Source organism: Zingiber officinale, chromosome 5B (assembly GCF_018446385.1).
Source record: "Zingiber officinale cultivar Zhangliang chromosome 5B, Zo_v1.1, whole genome shotgun sequence".
Taxonomy (NCBI): domain Eukaryota; kingdom Viridiplantae; phylum Streptophyta; class Magnoliopsida; order Zingiberales; family Zingiberaceae; genus Zingiber; species Zingiber officinale.
In genome coordinates, this window is record NC_055995.1 from 132,806,388 (window position 1) to 132,823,808 (window position 17,421).

Sequence of the window (17,421 nt, forward strand, 5' to 3'; positions counted from 1 at the left end):
TAATTTGAAAAACCATGCATGCTCATCTAATTCTAGAAAGTTTAAAATTTTAAATTGGTATTATAGATATCACCCGGGACAAATTAAGAATATCTCTAGAAAATATGTCCCTAAGAAATTTGTAATCAATCCAGTAAGCTGGAACCTTTATTGGGTTCCTAAATCTTGTTTAGTCTAAATTTTAAAATTCAAATTAGCGCTTTTCAGTGAGAAAATTAAACAATAAGTTTCTCTATAAGGCTTTGTCTAAGGAAGTGGTTGTTGCTCCAATAACCAAGAAGGCCTAGTGTCTCGCCACGACCTGGAAGCCAAAATATTGAAATAAATGTTTACTTAACCTTCTGTCAAAGCATTAAAATTAGAATTAATTAATGCAGTCAAAGTTTTTTTTAACATTTTTGTTCAAAATTTTTATACTTAGAAAAATACTTTTTGCCTAAGTCAAATTCTTACTTAAGACTCTCAAAAGTTTAAAAATTTATTTCAGAAATTCTTACTTAAATTCTTTTTAGAAAGATTCTCAAAAATCATTTTTTTAAGTTAAGAACCTTTTTCTTGAAACTAGAAATCTCAGCTTAAATTACTTAGAAAAATTTTCTAAATCTCTTAAAAACTTAGAAATTTTTTTAGAAATACTTTTTCTAAGTCTTTAACCCTTAGATTGTTTTTCTTGGAACCTCATTTTTTTGTGATCAAAGGGGGAGAAGGGAAAGTATAAGTCTAGGGGGAGGTAGGTAGATAGATTTAATTTTTTTATCTTTTTGTACTGAGGTAGATAGATTTAATTTTGTTTCTATCTTTTTGTAATTAAATTACAAATTAAGTTAATTTACTTAATTTCATTTAATGTCTATTTTAACCCTAACTTAACTTCGGTTGATCACACCAAAAAGGGAGAGATTGTTGGAACCCCAAGGCTGTTTTGGTGTGATCAACAAGTTAAGTTAGGTCCTGTGTGTATCTAACCTTGTGTCTAAGTATGCAGGAGCTTAGGAACACAGGTATTCGAGCGAAAGATGCAGTTAGCGAGAAGGACGACAGTCCGAGGGACGAGGTGCTGCGGAAGAGTACACTGGCTGACGAGAAGGAAGTGCGCGGTGGTTCCGAGGGACGAAAGCCGGAGCGGAAGATTGCTCGGGGAGCAAGAGATGCAGCTAGCGAGAAGGTCGACGACCGAGGGACGAAGATTGCGGATGAGTACGCTGGCGGACGAGAAGGAAACACGCGGCAATTCCGAGGGACTAGAAGCCGGAGGGAAGCACGCTCGAGAAGACCGGAAGTTGGGTTCGGGTGAGCCCTTTTCCGGATAGCAGAAATCACCCAAGCAAGCGGATCCGGAGTAGAAGACCCGAACCGAGCCGAACCAAACCGGAGCAGTGGTCCCCGGATGAAAAAGTCAACGTTGGTTGACTTTGGGCTCCGGGGCGCCCGGAGCAGCCCGGGGCGCCCGGAACCCTTCCGGGCGTTCGGACCCAGTATTTTCACCAGATCGAGTCAAAACTCGATCTGAACGTTGGGGGATAAAATTTATCCCCCCTAGGGCGCCCGGAACCCTTCCAGGCACCCCGACCAAGGCTATAAATATAGTCTTGGTCCAGAAGCTTCAAATGAACTGAGAACTCAAGCATTCTTTCTATACTTGTACGCTTTTCTGTTTTAAGCTTCTGTTTGCGCTTCATTGCTGTAAAAGGCTTCTCCGCCTGAAGGAGATACTAGTGCTACGCTTTCTTGGATTAACAACCTTCCCGGTTGTAACCAAGTAAATCTCGGTGTGCCTTTTACTTTTCTGCTTTTAGTTATTTCTCTTATTTTATGCAAGTGTTAGTTTAAGAGTTCGAGAAGGGTGTTTGCGTTTTGATTCTTGCAGGGCTATTCAACCCTCCCTTCTAGCCGGCCCAACGGTCCTACAGAATGTTCGCGCCGGCCATTGTTCTGATCTTTGTGCTTCAGATGACGGTTAGTCCCTCTGAGGCTATTGGGCTCTGATACCACTTGTTGGTGCAGCGGGGACCGGCAAGAGGGGGGTGAATTGCCTGCAAGTAAAAATAAACCTCCTCAAAGCTTTTCAACTCTTAAAATAAAGCAACACTTAATAACAAAATAAAATGATAGAAAAGAAATAGAACTCAGAGTTTTAACCTAGTTATAACCAAGAGGGTTGTTAATCCAGGGCGATGAAATGCGCAGTAAGAAAAACTCCTTCTCTGAAGGCGGAGAAGCCTTTTACACTTTGGAAGCTCACTAGTTGCTTAAACAGAAATTACAGAGTTGCTTTTTCGTATCAAATCGTTGTATGTCAATAGCTACCCGAGACCCCCTTTATATAGGGGTTCTTGAGTCTATCTGTTAACCTGATCTTCGGGATCAGGTTTGACTCGAGAGGGATCGGTCGACCGATCCCCAGGTTCGGTCGACCGAACCTGCTGTACCTGCCCAATCTTCCGTCCAGGTGCAGTCTCTGTGGATCGAGCTTAGGTTCGGTCGACCGATCCTTGTATTCTGTCGACCGATCGGCCAACGGTCTTCCTCTGCGTTGGCCCAATGAAAATGTTTGACTTGGTCTCTGGATAAACTTGGGTTTGGTCGACCGATCAAAGCATTCGGTCGACCGATCAGCTTCACCAACGGTCAGCATCTGACGTGGCATTCAACATGTCTGCTGCGGTTGGCTTCGGTTAAAGACGGGTTCGGTCGACCGATCAATAGGTTCGGTCGACCGAACCGTTGACAAGTCAACTCCCAGTTGACTTGCTCCGGTTTGGCTCCTTGGGTGATTGCGGCCCACCGGAATAGGGCGCACCCGAACCCAATTCCCGACCTTCTCCTCGAGCAGTATTTCGTCCAGCTTCTCGTCACTCGAACGCCGCACACGTTCTTCTCGCTCCACCGGAGTACTCTTCCGCAGCATTCTCGTCCTTCGGATGCACCGAGCCCGTCGGCTCCCTTCCCGTGCCGTCCTTCTCGCTAGCTGTGTCTTCCGCTCGACTTCCTGCGCTCCTAAGTTCCTGTACACTCAGACACAGGGTTCAGACAAAACGCAGGACCTAACCAACTTGGTTGATCACATCAAAACTACCATGGGGTCCAACAGAGAAGAATCTTGACCTTCACCTCGACCATGTGGAGGCTTCCTGGATGGCCCTCCATCGCTTCGGCAACACCTCCTCCAGCTTCATTTGGTATGAACTAGCGTACACAAAGTGTAAGTACCCCTAGTTGATTTTGATGTGGTCAACCAAGTCAAGTTAGGTCTTATATATTTGATCCTTGTGTCTAAGTATGTAGGAACTTGGGAACACAAGAAATCAAGTGGAAGATGCAGCTAGCGAGAAGAATGGCACGGAAAGGGAGTCGCCGGGCTCAGTACATCCGAGGAATGAGGTGTCGCGGAAGAGTACACTGGTGGACGAGAAGGACATGTGCGACGTTCGAAAAATCGGGGAGGAAGTTTGCTCGAGAAGAAAGTCAGAGTTGGGTTCGGATGAGCTCAACTCTGGTTAACCAGAGCATCACCTATGCAAACAAGATCAGCTTGGAGGTTGATATGTTTCATGGAAGGCGCCTCTAAGAGGCTTGGAGGTGCCCTCGCGCCTTCGTGCAGAAGGTTGATATGCTTCATGGAATGACCTCCAATAGCTTGGGAGGTGCCTTGCATAAACAGTGCGAAGGCACCTTCGAGCTCATTGAAGGCACCTCCAATCAAGCATATCCGTTAGCAACAACCATTTAGTTGAGGATAAATGTTTATCCATTTGGAGGTGCCCTAGACCCTCTTGGAGGTGCCTCCTACCAACAGTGACTGATCCCAGGAGGTTATAAAAAGTCCTTTGAAGGTAGAAATTAAACAACCACAACATAATAACTTTTTTTTTTAACTCATTCCTACTCTTTCTATGACCTTTTAAAGAGTGTAAGAGACTTCTTTATCTTTAACAAAGGAGATTTCTAGTGGATCTCTTTTCAAACGCTTTGGATTGACAACCACCTAGATTGTAATCAAATAAAACTATAGCCTCTATTATTTTTATGTTGTTGTTTATTTTTAATTAATTATGCTCAACTAATCAAGTCTAAAGATCAAGAAAGTATTTATTTTTCTCAGGCACTTCATCCTCCTTTTCCGACCTACGCGGACCAACAATTGGTATCAGAGTCCAACCACCTCAGAATGACTAACCGCTGATTGAAGCAATAAGACGATGGGCAGACCAAGCATCTATTCGCTTAAGTTCGAAGGGAGTTTGCAATATGCAAAAAGTGAATGAAGGTATTTTTTAAAACTAATTTCAAAATTTTATTAGCAATTAAATACAGTTTTGTAGCTCCCAAAAATCAACAAGGAGCTGAAAAAGAAGAGTACCTATGAACCAATAAAGAACAAGCTGACTTCGTAGCGAACGGACGAGCTGAATTCCACTTGCTGAGTGTACTTTTACCCCAGGAAGTCAATCGGATCAGAGCCTATGAGTTAGTAAAAGACCTCTAGGAGAAATTCCTAGAGATGCACGAAGGAACCTCGGAAGCGAAACTCACAAGATAAGATCTGCTCTAGAACCAACTCATCAACCTCCGACTAAAAGGAGAGTCTGTCACTTAACTGTACGCCAAATTGAAGGAGCTCATCACCAGACTTAGGAATCTCAGAGAAATGGTAACAAACTGAGATTCACAAAGGTATTCATTGAATGCTTTTTCGAGAACACCCGAATGATCCTCAATAATCGACTCCTACTATATTTCTAAGGACATAGAGATAAGTTCATTAGAAAGTTTATTTTCTACTTTAAAACTTCATAAATCTAAATGTACATAACTAAAGAATGAGCCAAATCAGAACATTGCCCTAAGGGCAAAAATGGACAAACCAGACTCCGAAGTCTCTATCAACGAAGATGAAGTAGTCTTAATGGCAAGAAACTTTAGTAAATATATCAAATCTAACAAATTCAACAAGCTGCAGGCTAGAAACACATGTGGAGCAAAAGAAAGGTACAATACTATAATTACCAAGAAGAATGGCATATCCAGGATGACTGCCCTAAACTAAAGAAAAAAAGAGAATGAAATAGACAAAGGGCTAAAACAAACAAAGCACAAGAACTTAAAAGCTACATGGGATGAGTCGTCGTCCTTCGAGTTTGAAATCAAGGCCTATGTCGGACTGACACTAATGGTGGACCATTAGAAGGACAAAGAAAGTACCTCAAAAATGTGTATCGGCAGAGGGGGAGAATCTTCGGAAGAAAGCAGCGACGAAGAGGAAGCATCGGATAACAAAGTCAACACGGTAAGTAAGATACGTTTCCAATCTCCTAAAAAGTTATTTAAGTTTATTAAAGTGCTAACTAGAAATATGGTTAAATTAGAAAAAAAAAAATGTAAAGTTAAAATTTACCTTAGCAAATGCATGTAGACTAGAAGATTTGGATAATTTGAAAAATGAAATGCGCCCCGGCAGGAGTCGGGGTTCCGGCGCTCATTGAATAGGATTGTAAGGCCGAGCGGATGACATGTTCGGCCGAAGACATAAGGTAGCATACTGCTAATGGTCTCCACAGAGCACCTTACTGAAAATCTCCCAAGTAGACCACGATATGTGACCGGCCGGACGCAAGGCGCGTGCTGGCCGGCCGGACACCCGGCAGGGAGTAAGCAGAAAAGGACAAGGGACATCTTCTGACAACGGGCATGCTCTATAATCTGGCCATATTCCAAATCTTACGACAGAAGGATCCGCTGTCCCATCAGAGACGTGCTCAAACTGTAGCAGTATGGAGTCAGGTAAGCTCCTCTGACAAGCCCACACTACGGTATGGGAAAGGACACGTGTACACTTCGATATGTGTGCACTCGCTTCTCCACAGCCCTATATAAAGGTCCCCACCCTTCGCCTGAGTTATGTTTTGGACAATATTTTTGGGAGCCACTTCTTCTTCGTTTGCTTACCTGACTTGAGCGTCGGAGGGTCGCCGCTGGGAACCCCTTCCCAGCCCGACTTCTGTGCAGGTTCGCCGGAGGTTCGCACGACCAATCGGAGATCTACGTTAGCGACTCGGAGAGCGCCACGTGCCCAGCGTCCGTTGATTCAGCTTTCGGACAGGATCAGATATATTTGACTAGCCAACAAACATATCAATATCTAAAAATTTAATACTATGTGTTTTTCCAATACTTAAATTCTTAATTAAAATAGACTAAATTAGAAAAATTCACCTCAATCAAAAGACGTTTGTTGTGGAGCATCGACAAAGTGACGATGGCGGTTCTAGCAATAAATGATGACGTTGGCAATAATAATGTAGGATGATAGTGACATGGTTGGCAATGATAACAATGGGGAGGATTTTGATGATTAAATTAGAGTTAGGGTAATAAAATAAGAAGGGGATTAGAGGTGGAAGAAGAAAACACGGTAAAGAGAATAAAAAAATTCGGCTCAAGAAAGAGAAGTTCGGTTGGTGGGCTTTTATTCTAATTTTGCAAAAAAGTCTATAAAATTTATAATTAGGTCCTTATAAAATCTTTTCCCAAGTTTTTTTTTTTTCAAATTCCGGGGGTGTGATCGCACCACTGGTCCTAACGTAGCTACGCGCCTACGCCTATGCATATCACCCTAAATTTGGGGAGCAACTTGCAGGAAAATCAGCAAGCAAAATGGTTCTTGGAGAAGCAGACTCAAAGGATTGATCTAATCATCTAACATTCTTTTAGTGTTTACTCAAGGGTTGCATGATCCAATTTGGTACTTGATAATATATGTAAGACTATAATTTCATGTATCAATAGAAGAAAAAGTGGCCTTCCACTTGTTGCTCATGAGAAATTTTCAGAAGCAAGAGAAGTCGAGGTAAGCTTCTCTCCTACTTCGTCTCTATTTGCTGTATGTGTCTTGAAATCAATTTGAGGCCAAAATCTTTTCTAGGGCCAAAATCGTTTCTTGGGCCGAGCGTTTCTTGGGGTTTGGTTGGTCCGCCACAAGCCGCGCCGTCGCCGCTACGAAGCTAGTCGACGACGATAACCTTCCCATCCCACTTTCCACATCTAGTGTGGTCCAGCGTCGTGGCGGCCTTCTTCCCTGGCCCGTCCTCCATAGGCGTTCTTCCTCTGGCCTCAGCTCCATTGGAGAAGCGGCGATTGGGTCCTCGCGGCTCAACAGGTAGACCTTCTTGCTTCCACAAAGGTTAAATCATTCTATTTCTCAACAAGTCAGCTATAGGGATCATTGTTCATGAATGCAGCACCTTTTGCACTGAGACTAAATTTACAGACCACAAATTGACATTTGATGCAGCATTCATCACGAGGCATACCAGAAACTTCAAATAAAACAGGATTAGACAAAAGCAAGATCACACAAAGTAGTTATGGAACTTACTGTTACTCTGAAAGTTGCATTGTAACTTTTTTCAATCTCACTGATGCTCAAAGTATATTGAGCATCATCAATATGTAACTGTTTTATATTGGTCACTAAATTGGCAAAAGGCAATATAAGACCTATAGCCATCCCTTCTCGAAATTCCATAGCATACTGCTCCAGTAAGCAAAAATGAGGATTTTGTGGCATTAACTAGAATAACTCTATTGATTTTCACATTGCTGAAGTCATTGAAAATTGCAACAAAATTTCACTTTCTGGTGGCTCACTAGGGTGGGGAACTATTAGAACTCCCTCATTATCAATGGTAGTCCCCAGGGGTGTTTCTCTTTGATGGATTTCAGCAAGAACTTCCCCTACCTTTGAAGGTACACTCGGTCTTGAGTGCAACATTTTGCACTGTTCGTGATCTTATAAGATACTGGAGTTGCATATGAGCTTGAGGCAATGTCTGTCAAAGATCGCACCAGGAAAGATTTCAAGGATTATCGGGTCACAATTTGTTGTGAAATTGCCTCACCTTGACAAGAAGATACAATTTAGTTACAACCAAATGTGACCTTCTCCATTTTAGAATGGTAACGAGTGGGTCTTTGATTTTCAGGTGTGACTTTCGCTTTCAAGCTACCATGCTAATAGCTACGCATGGTCTAGTTAATATATTACATATGACTAACATTTTCAAATAAATTCTTTCATTGTTAATCTCTTCTATGCTTGTTGCTGGTGTAGGATTAAATCTTGTTAAGTTAATCTCGACATTGCTAGGTCAATACTTGAACTTGTTCCGAATTTTTCACTATTTTACTTATTGTTAGTTAGCTTCTTGTTCCTAAAGAAAGCTGGAAGGCTAGTATTTTAATAACCCTACAGAAGTAAACTTAGGCACATGGAATAAGTGCTTACGGAAGTTGGAATTTTTCATGAATTAACACATAATAAAGTTAATATGTAGTTTTTTAGGAACCCTTGGTTGTTAATTATGAACATCTTCATATTTTAAAAGTTTACCAAAAGATTGCGATCAAGATCTACCTGTAGTAAATAGAAACCACAAACTGACAAAAGAATGCGATCAAGATCGACTGGTAGTAAATGGAAATCACAAACTGGCGAAAGATGCTCTCCTATTTATTTATCCATTTCAAGTGATGGGGGTGAACATGCACGTGAATCTGACTCTGTTAAGTTGACTTTCCTTGAGTCTTTACAACCTTGCAAAGACATGACGACCATGTTACCAGAATACAACAATACACCGGAATGTAATTTACTTATCGACTGCCCTTCGACGTATACGACTGAACTTGACTAATGCACTTCAATGAAAATAATAGAAAAAAATTCCTCAAGGGAGTAGCATCACTCTAAGCGAATATTACCAGCTTATGTCTTACCAAACAAGCCTCTCTATCAACATCAACTTCCAGATGTAAATGGTGGAGCTGCTAATGAAAGTCAAGAAGTTAACAATGCATCATGTAGTTATCAACTAAATGCATCACCTGTTAGTCACACCTGAAATGGGGCGTTGGGTAGAAGCATGATAGGTGCAAATACCTTTGGGTCTTTTGCTCTACTAATTTGCCTTCTGCTAGGTGGTTTTATTATTTCACGAAGTCACAATTACTTGCCTATACCATCTTGCTCTGCAAGTAGAATAGTATGATTGATCTGCAAAACAAAACATTGACGTCTTATTTACCTTCACAATCTGATGATACAAAACTCCTTTGCAGATGATGTGAAGAAATGGTGGATATGGGGTTATTGGATCTCACCTCTTATGTATGCACAAAATGCAATTTCAGTGAATGAATTATTGGGTCACAGTTGGAGTTATGTGAGAACATTTCTTTTGTGGAATCAAGTATCAGCAAGTAAAATTTAAGAGTTTCGCAGATTTGGAACCAAACAGAGCCTTCTCTAGGAGTATGTGTTTTGAGGGCACAGGGAATTTCCCCTGAAGCAAAATGGTATTGGATCAGTTTGGGGGCCTTGGTTGGTTACGTACTTCTGTTCAATGCTCTTTTCACAATGGCTCTTACATTTCTCAAACGTGAGTGCACTTTTTTTTTTTTAACTTATTAGGAAATGCATCATCCAGAAGTTTATGACTTCATGTTGTAAATTCGATTGCTATTCAGCTCGTATCTCTCCTTGCAGCATTTGTCAAATTTCATCCACCTATATCTGAGGAGACTTAAAAGGAAAAACATACCAATCTAATTGGTGAAGTGTTGGACCAATTATCTAGAGGGAAGAAATCTAGTCCACCCTCTTCATCCAAGGGTATATATTATATTTATGAAATACAAACTTAATTTCTCATTTTGACAATTTTATTGACTGGAAACTTGATTTACAGCTGATGGAATTATGAGGGAAGATAGCACAAATGAAACATCTAGTGATATAAATAAGAAGGGCATGATCCTCCCCTTCACTCTGCTTTCCATTACCTTTCACAACATACGATACTATGTGGGCATGCCGCAGATAATAATATATCCTTATGTACGATACAAATACATATACCTTATTTAACACTTGTATCTTACCCTTGTGCCTTGCACAGGAAATGAAAAGTCAAGGTGCGGAAGAAAATTGTTTGATGCGCCTCAAGGGTATAAGTGGATGTTTAAAGCCAGGAGTACTTACAGCACTAATGGGCATCAGTGGTGGTGGAAAGGCAACATTGATGGATGTGTTGGCTGGGAGAAAAACAGGTGGCTACATAGAAGGAAATATCACCATCTCAATCTCTTGTTTATTCTGCATTGCTTCGATCATCTGCTGATGTTGATTCTGCAACAAGGAAGGTTTGTCAGCTAAAAAGGATGGTCCCAAGCTTACGTTACTTAAGTTGATTCACCTAAAGATTATCTCAAGCTATTTCTTGCAGATGTTTGTGGAAGAGGTCATGGATCTTGTAGACTTGGCATCATTAAGAAATGCACTTGTTGGTTTGACAGGAGTAAATGGGTTATCAACTGAACAGTGAAAGTCAAGGTCGCATCTGGTAGTCACAACTGACCAGAGAAAGTCAAGGGTAGCTATTAGGATGGTAGCTTAAAAGCGAAAGTCACACCTGAAAATCAAAGACCCACTCGTTACCATTCCAGAATGGAGCAAGCCGCATCTGGTCGTGACCAAACTGTATCTTCTTGTGAAGGTGAAGCAATTTCACAACAAATTGTGACCTGTCAATCCTTGCAATCTTTGTTGGACATTGCCTCAAGATCATATGTGAATCCAGTGTCTTGTATTCTTATGAGACTACGGACAGTGCAAAATGTTGCATTCGAGGCCCGAGTGTACCTTCAAAGGTAGGGGAAGTTCTTGCTGAAATCCATCAAAGAGAAACACCAATGGGGACTACCATTGACAATGAGGGAGTCCTAATAGTTCCCCACCCTAGTGAGCCACTAGAAAGTGAAACATTGTTGCAATTTTCAAGGACTTCAGCAATGTGGCAATCAATAGAGTCGATGAAGGTATTCCAGTTGATGCCACAAAATCCTCATTTTTGCTTACTGGAGAAGTATGCTATGGAATTTCGAGAAGGGATGGCTATAGGTCTTATGTTGTCTTTTGCCAACTTAGTGACCAATATAAAACTGTTACATATTGATGATGTTCAATATACTTTTGAGGAGAGGATGAGAGCGCTAGCCTTCCTGGAGGAGAATGAAGTTGATGTCAGTCAATTACGTTCTTGGCTCTAAAAGCTGCTTGACACATTACAATCAGAGACAATTTGAGACTAGAAAGACATCAATTGAAGCAAGGATTGCAGAGAAAAAGGCCGACATTGATAGGCTTCAGTCATCCATTACTTAGTTGGAAAAACCATCTTGTAACTTGAACAAAATCTAACTAGTGCCCATAAGACTAAAGATTCAGCAATTTTGCAAAAGAGCCTCAATAATGCTTAGATATCTAAATTGGAAATGAGCATCTATGAAGTTGAAAAAAGTTACAATCAACTGTAGCAAGTTTCAAAGCAACAGCAAATTCCATAACTACCTTGTGTGATCTTGCTTGTCTAATCTTGTTTTGTCTGAAGCAAATTTCTTGTATGCCTCGTGGTGAATACTGCATTAAATGGTAGCTTGTTGGCTGTAAATTTAATCTCAGGGCAAAAGGTGTTGCCTCCATGAACAATGGTTTGTTTTGTTTGACTACGCACGAGTGCTTATCACTGTGCTTGCTGCATGCCTTTTGTAAATGATTATATTATCAAGTAAATTCTTATGCTTAAGTTATGGTTTTATTACCAACTATATTGTGGTTTGTTTTGTTTAAGTGAGCATGAGTGCTTATGCTTGCTTTTATTACCAACGAAGAATGTGCTTGTCATAAAAACTGCTACAATCGTTAAGGGGTGCTTATTTGTGTGAGATGATTAATATTGATTTTAAGTTGGATGGAATTGTTTTTATAATTCAGGGACGGTTTGCTTGATTAGGTTATGCTTAATTAATTTTGAAGGTAGAAGATTTTTTTTATTTGTCTATATGATAAATTTGGAAGAGAAATGATTTATTTGTCTTCTGAAATATAATTTATACACTTTCTCTCATCAAATACCAAATTCTCATAGCCTACCGCCTCAACTACAAAAGATTGAAAACTTTTACTTAAGATTATTCTAGCTTGATCATTTAATACCAAGTTTATCTTTGAAGCTGAATCCAATACTTTATTACATTTAAAATGTCATGACTTTCCAAGGCTCAAGATATGATTATGTTCAAGACATACACTAGTTATCACAAAGTTCTGATCATTTTAAATAGCAACATTAATCTTAGCTCTGTAATTCGTCTTAGAAGAAGGTCGAGGTTATAAAACATTTTTTGCTTGAGATACTTTCCTACCATTTTTAACACATCCAATAGAGAAATATTTTTGCTTTCCATCATCTCCATTTCTACCACCTAATTTGCAAATACCAAAACCAACATTCTAAGCATAAGAATTATAAAAGCAATGAACTTCTTCTTCAAATGAAAATGTCATTCCAATCTCAGGAAGCTTGACTTCATTTACACTAAATGGAGATGAGTCTTGATCTGCATGGTCATTGTTATCCTTTATCTCATTTGAATCAATTTTTCCTTCTTCCATTATACTTTCTTCACCTACATGTATTAAAAACCAACCAAAACACATGATACTACATCACATCATAAAGATCGATCAAAAGGAGCAGTCAATTCGAAGGTAAATTCATCTGTTCAAAATCGACTGGAAATCTAACAACACATGATACTACCTCATATAATAGTTGACAATTCATAACATGAATGTTGCACTACTTTGTTTAGAGTTCATATGAAGAAAAAAACTTTCATTTCACAGTACTACCATAGATATATTTTCTTTCTTTATTACCGATAAATTTACAACATCTGCAAGTACTTTGAACGACCAAAATTAAGTTCATGCACTAATCCCACCTACTAGTAAAACTCAGAGATACTCCATAACTACCAGTAAAACTCAGAGACACTCTACAACATCTACAAGAAGAAGAAGAAGAAGTTGATTACCTCAAAGAGTACTCAAACTCAAAGTCACTGCTCCTTGCTGCTATAACTTGATGTGCTTCTTTGATTCCTTGGAAGAGAGAGGGAAGAAGGAAGATGCGTGGATGAGTTAGGGTTGGGTTACCATGAATTGCAAAAAGAAAAGATGTAGAAGAAGAAGTTGATTACCTCAAAGAGTACTCAAACTCAAAGTCACTGCTCCTTGCTGCTATAACTTGATGTTCATCTTCGATTCCTTGGAGAATACTGTAGGAGACGAGACTCGCTGAGGGAGACTAGCCTCGCTGAGGGAGAACCGTGAGTGAGAACGCTCCTCTCTTCGAGAACGCTGGGAGGAGGAAGACGAGGCTCGCTAGGAGGAGGAAGAGAACGGAAGGAGAAACGACTGCGGCGCTTTCGAAGAAGTTAGGGCACGTGACTAATTTCACTGGAAGGAGGACGAGAACGGAAGGAGAAGCGGCTACGGCGCTTTCGAAGAAGGTAGGGCACGTGAGGCAATTTGTCGTGAGTAGTCTTCATTCGCAAAGCGGAGAGAGAGGGCTGAGGTGAGGGTGGCCACACCGGCTGCCAACGGGGTTGTCGCGCCCAGTATCATTTCTCAATTTGGAATATAATTTATGTATATTTAAAAATTTGAGATCTTCAAGATATTGATTCTATTTGAGATTTGAATTCTGATGTTTAAATAATTTTATTGAATAAATTCAAAATATAATTTATGTACCACACTTAGAAATGGATTTTCAAAATATTCATTTCAGTAAGATTATATTTGACTAGAGATAATGTAATCAAGTTTGTAATATAATTAGTTTAGAATGTAATTAGATTACACGTTATAATTTAGAATATAAAATTTTATAATTTTTTTATAATTCAGATTATATTATATTATAGTTTTAAAATTTTAATAATCAATCTTATAATATAATATTGATTACTAAAAGACTGTTTACCCTTCACCAAATGTAATTTAAGTGTTTTATCATTACATCACACTCACAACGAAGACTCTATATATATAATGATCATTCAAAATATTTCTTTCAAATGTTTTCTCCACCATAAAACATTTGGTTATAATAATAAATTATTATTATTATTATTATTATTATTATTATTATTATTATTATTATTATTCCGACGCTATAATAATTTAAAAATGTTATTTATACCATATGTTATTTAAAAATAATAATTATTTTATAATAAGTAAGACACCAAAGTGCTCACATAAAAATGCTCATAACCGTTTGAGATAAAAGCATATCCATATAATAGTTTATTGGAGGTCGATCTGGGTGGTGATTATTTTTTTAATACCCTCTTCTAATGTTGGATAATATCACCTACAATAAATTAATATGATTTGATTTTAGATAAGATCTCGGATTGACAGAAGCTTCATACATCAAACTATCCTTTTTTATTGTTAAACTAAAATTTAGTAAGACGAACTAGAGATCAATAGTTTTGATTGCGTTGAGTTGATGATGCAGCAAAAACTTGAATAAATCGATAACACAACACAAACAAGGTTGGTTTTTACTTGATTCACCGCCTCCAAAGGTGGCTATGTCCAAAATCTAGTCCTAATGGCTACTACTATTATCCTTATCCTTCTTGGATACTTCCAGAGGAGGAGAAATTTCTTACAACTTATTTTACAACTAAATACAGAGATACATAGATACAATGAAATCAAAAGAAATTGAAACATATACGTTTACACAAATAAGTTTTGATGTTTCTTATTGCTTTGATTGTCTCTTGTTAGTCCGAAAATACAGCAACGCTTCGTCCTTAAACCTCCTATACTTCGATTTCCCTCAAAATCCACTTTTATAGGCCGTTGTTCGTGTTAATTTTAGCTTATCAATCAATTTCTAGCTTCCATCAATCAACTACTTGTTGAATTTGACCATTAAATCTACAAAATCACGTAGTTTGACCATCATCAATCAACTACTAAACTCTAGTAGTTGACTAATCATGAACACAAATAGTCGAACTCGCAGTCGAGAATCTTATTTAAGAAACTAAATTTTAAGTATGAGTAATAATACATGATCCTGTGCGGAATCTGAGTCAGATGAAGGTTGGATGAGTTGTCGTTGACGTTGACAGAGAGGCAACTGGGACTCCCTTTTTGTATGTGACCCCCGGAATGGACCCTCAAATGGTGTTGACGGGTGACGATGACTGAGCCGGCAGTCCTTGAGCTCTGCACACACTCAGACAAGTACGGGGAACATTAGAGGCCAAGAACCAGGGAAAAAGTTCCCAGAGCAGGCCCTCGGATGCTCAAGTCAGATACTTTTTTCCCAGAAGAACAGTATACGAAGAAAGAAGAAAAATAGAAGACAAGTGCGAATGTATGAGAGAGCATACCTGCGTAAGGAAAAGGTCCTCCCTTTTTATATGACAGTGTGTACCTCTAGAATCTGACAGGTGTCAGGGTATATCGGGCGTCAGGACCTGTCTGGTGATGAAAGACACATGACAACCTTTTGTGGATGTGAAGAAGGTTCCATTCGTGGATATCAGTAGACCAGTGGAATATTCTCTGACAGACAGTAATTATTCTCTGACAGACCATTACGATTCCATGGCCTTGTTGTCGTCTAGCGCCTTCTGTCCCGTTCGGGTATGTCTAGGGCAACGCGGGATGGTCGGGAGTTAGCTTACTGGGAGGATCAAGTATGGTGTAACCGAGCTAGAAAACCTGACCGATCGGAGTAAATCAGGCAGCACCTCGACTGCCCCCCGTGCCGTAGACCTAGGCATCGTAGATCTGGAATCCTAGTCTGTGAAAAATCCGATTGGGTACCCTGTTATGATGTCCTCAATCAGTCTTACCTAACTGTCAAAATATCTTGACTTCTGATTGTCACGTCCCTTTGATTTCTGATTGTCATGTCCTCTTGACTTTAATTTTTATCAAACCCCACCATTATGCGCTGGATCAATACCCATTTAATAAATGGATTAAAATTTGTAAATAGAACAGGGCGGCAATTGATGAGGACTGTTAACCACAAACATCTATATAAATTATAAATATTATTTTTTTTTCTTTAATTGAATAAACGGCTTACCTGAAAAAAAAAGTTATATTTATTAATTTATACGTCCACTAAATAATAAATATAAATTTTACATTATTTGATTACCCGATTTATGGATAATTTTTGTGAACTAACTCGCAAAGCAAATCAACAACAAATCATGTAAATTATAAATAGATGGAGCCGGTTTTTTTTTATCGCCCATAAATTAATCTAAATATTTATGCAATAATTATATCATTGAGTTTTACGAATATAAATCAAAATACATTATGTTTATATCAAAAATCAACGTTAATGTCTCTTATTTTGTAAAATAAATACACTAAAATTTATAAAAGCAAATTAATATCCTATTCTTTTAAAATACCTTCCAGAGTATAATTTTTTTGAAATTGCTATCGGTTTGATAGCTTTTAGTAAAGGCTTCTGATCCCGTCCGGAAGCTGAGTCGGACGAAGGCTGATCGCGGGGGCGTAGTTGTTGACGGAAAGTCGTGGGTGATTCGGCTCCCACGGGCGGCTGACGTTGCTGCAGGACCCTGCGCACACTCAGACGATCCCCCCTTCACGTTAGAGACCAGAACCCAGGGAAAAAATCCCCGGATCAGGCCCTCCGACGCTCAAGTCAGGTCCTTTTTCCCCAGAAAAAACAGAGAGAAGAAGAAGAAAGAAAACAGTTGTGGAAAAAAGGTGACGAGGGAGTGTGTGTGCGTACCTGTGTACGAGGGATTTCTCGCCTTTTATGCCTCCTCTCCTAGAACCTACCATCCTCCCCGAAAACGTTAGGCGCTGGGCTTTGTCGTCTAGTTCCGGACACCTGTCGTACTGCTATTTGTCGTGAAAGCATCTTTCTGTTTAGGAACCTCCGCCTTCGCGCATGGGTTTTATCTTGTAGTGGAGGACATCTGTCGTGTTGTCATTGGTTATGAAAGCATCTTCCCGTTTAGAAACTCCCGCCTTCGCACTCATCGCTGATACGCAATGATGACCCCTTGACGGTCAACTGTGCTCTTCCGGCTCCTGCATGGCTCAGCTTATCCGATCTATTATGGTCTGCTTCTGCCTCGCCTCCTTCTACCAGACCGAACTCCTCAGCACCCCCTGCCACCCGGGCTGACTCTGAACAGCTCTGCCAACCCCGATCTACGATTTGTGACTTGTACTCCCGGGCCTTCGAATCGCAGACCTGCCGGCTTGACTCGCCTCTACACAGCTCTGCTACTGCCGACCTGTGCCTTGTGACTTGCACTCCCGGGCCTTTGAATTACAGACCTGCAGGCCCATCCGTCTATACACAGCTATGCCGATCCTGACCTGTATCCTGCGCTTTGTATTTCCTGGCTCTCAACCGCAGGCCTGTAGCTCGGTCTGCTTCTGATCAGTTCTGCCGCTTCCGACCCGTGGCCTATACTCCCAGT

At 39.9% G+C, this 17,421-nt stretch overlaps 1 protein-coding gene across 4 annotated transcripts; it reads left to right on the forward strand.

The window, feature by feature from the left end:
* Window positions 1-6,616: 6,616 nt before the first annotated feature.
* LOC121986078 lies at window positions 6,617-11,629 on the forward strand. 4 transcript variants are annotated; one of them, XR_006113337.1, is made up of 7 exons: window positions 6,638-6,847; window positions 6,923-7,156; window positions 9,118-9,437; window positions 9,545-9,670; window positions 9,747-9,895; window positions 9,957-10,200; window positions 10,284-11,629. XR_006113337.1 is itself a non-coding variant. In XM_042539877.1 (3 exons), exons 1-3 carry the CDS (start codon window positions 6,816-6,818, stop codon window positions 7,324-7,326), a joined length of 354 nt encoding a protein of 117 aa, XP_042395811.1. In that variant the 5' UTR covers window positions 6,617-6,815; the 3' UTR covers window positions 7,327-7,528. The 4 variants fall into 4 exon arrangements, 1 of the variants encoding a protein (XP_042395811.1); XR_006113336.1 differs by having other exon boundaries at window positions 6,639-6,847; window positions 9,957-11,629; XR_006113338.1 differs by having other exon boundaries at window positions 6,639-6,847; window positions 9,747-9,862; window positions 9,957-11,629.
* The last annotated feature ends 5,792 nt before the right edge of the window (window positions 11,630-17,421 follow it).

Excerpts from the sequence above, each read along its gene's own strand:
- LOC121986078 (XM_042539877.1), top strand. The coding sequence starts at position 6,816 with ATGAGAAATTTTCAGAAGCAAGAGAAGTCGAG. Across the intron at positions 6,848-6,922 it reads CAGAAGCAAGAGAAGTCGAG|GGCCAAAATCGTTTCTTGGG; the intron begins GTAAGCTTCTCT and ends AATCTTTTCTAG. Across the intron at positions 7,157-7,238 it reads GGGTCCTCGCGGCTCAACAG|CACCTTTTGCACTGAGACTA; the intron begins GTAGACCTTCTT and ends TCATGAATGCAG.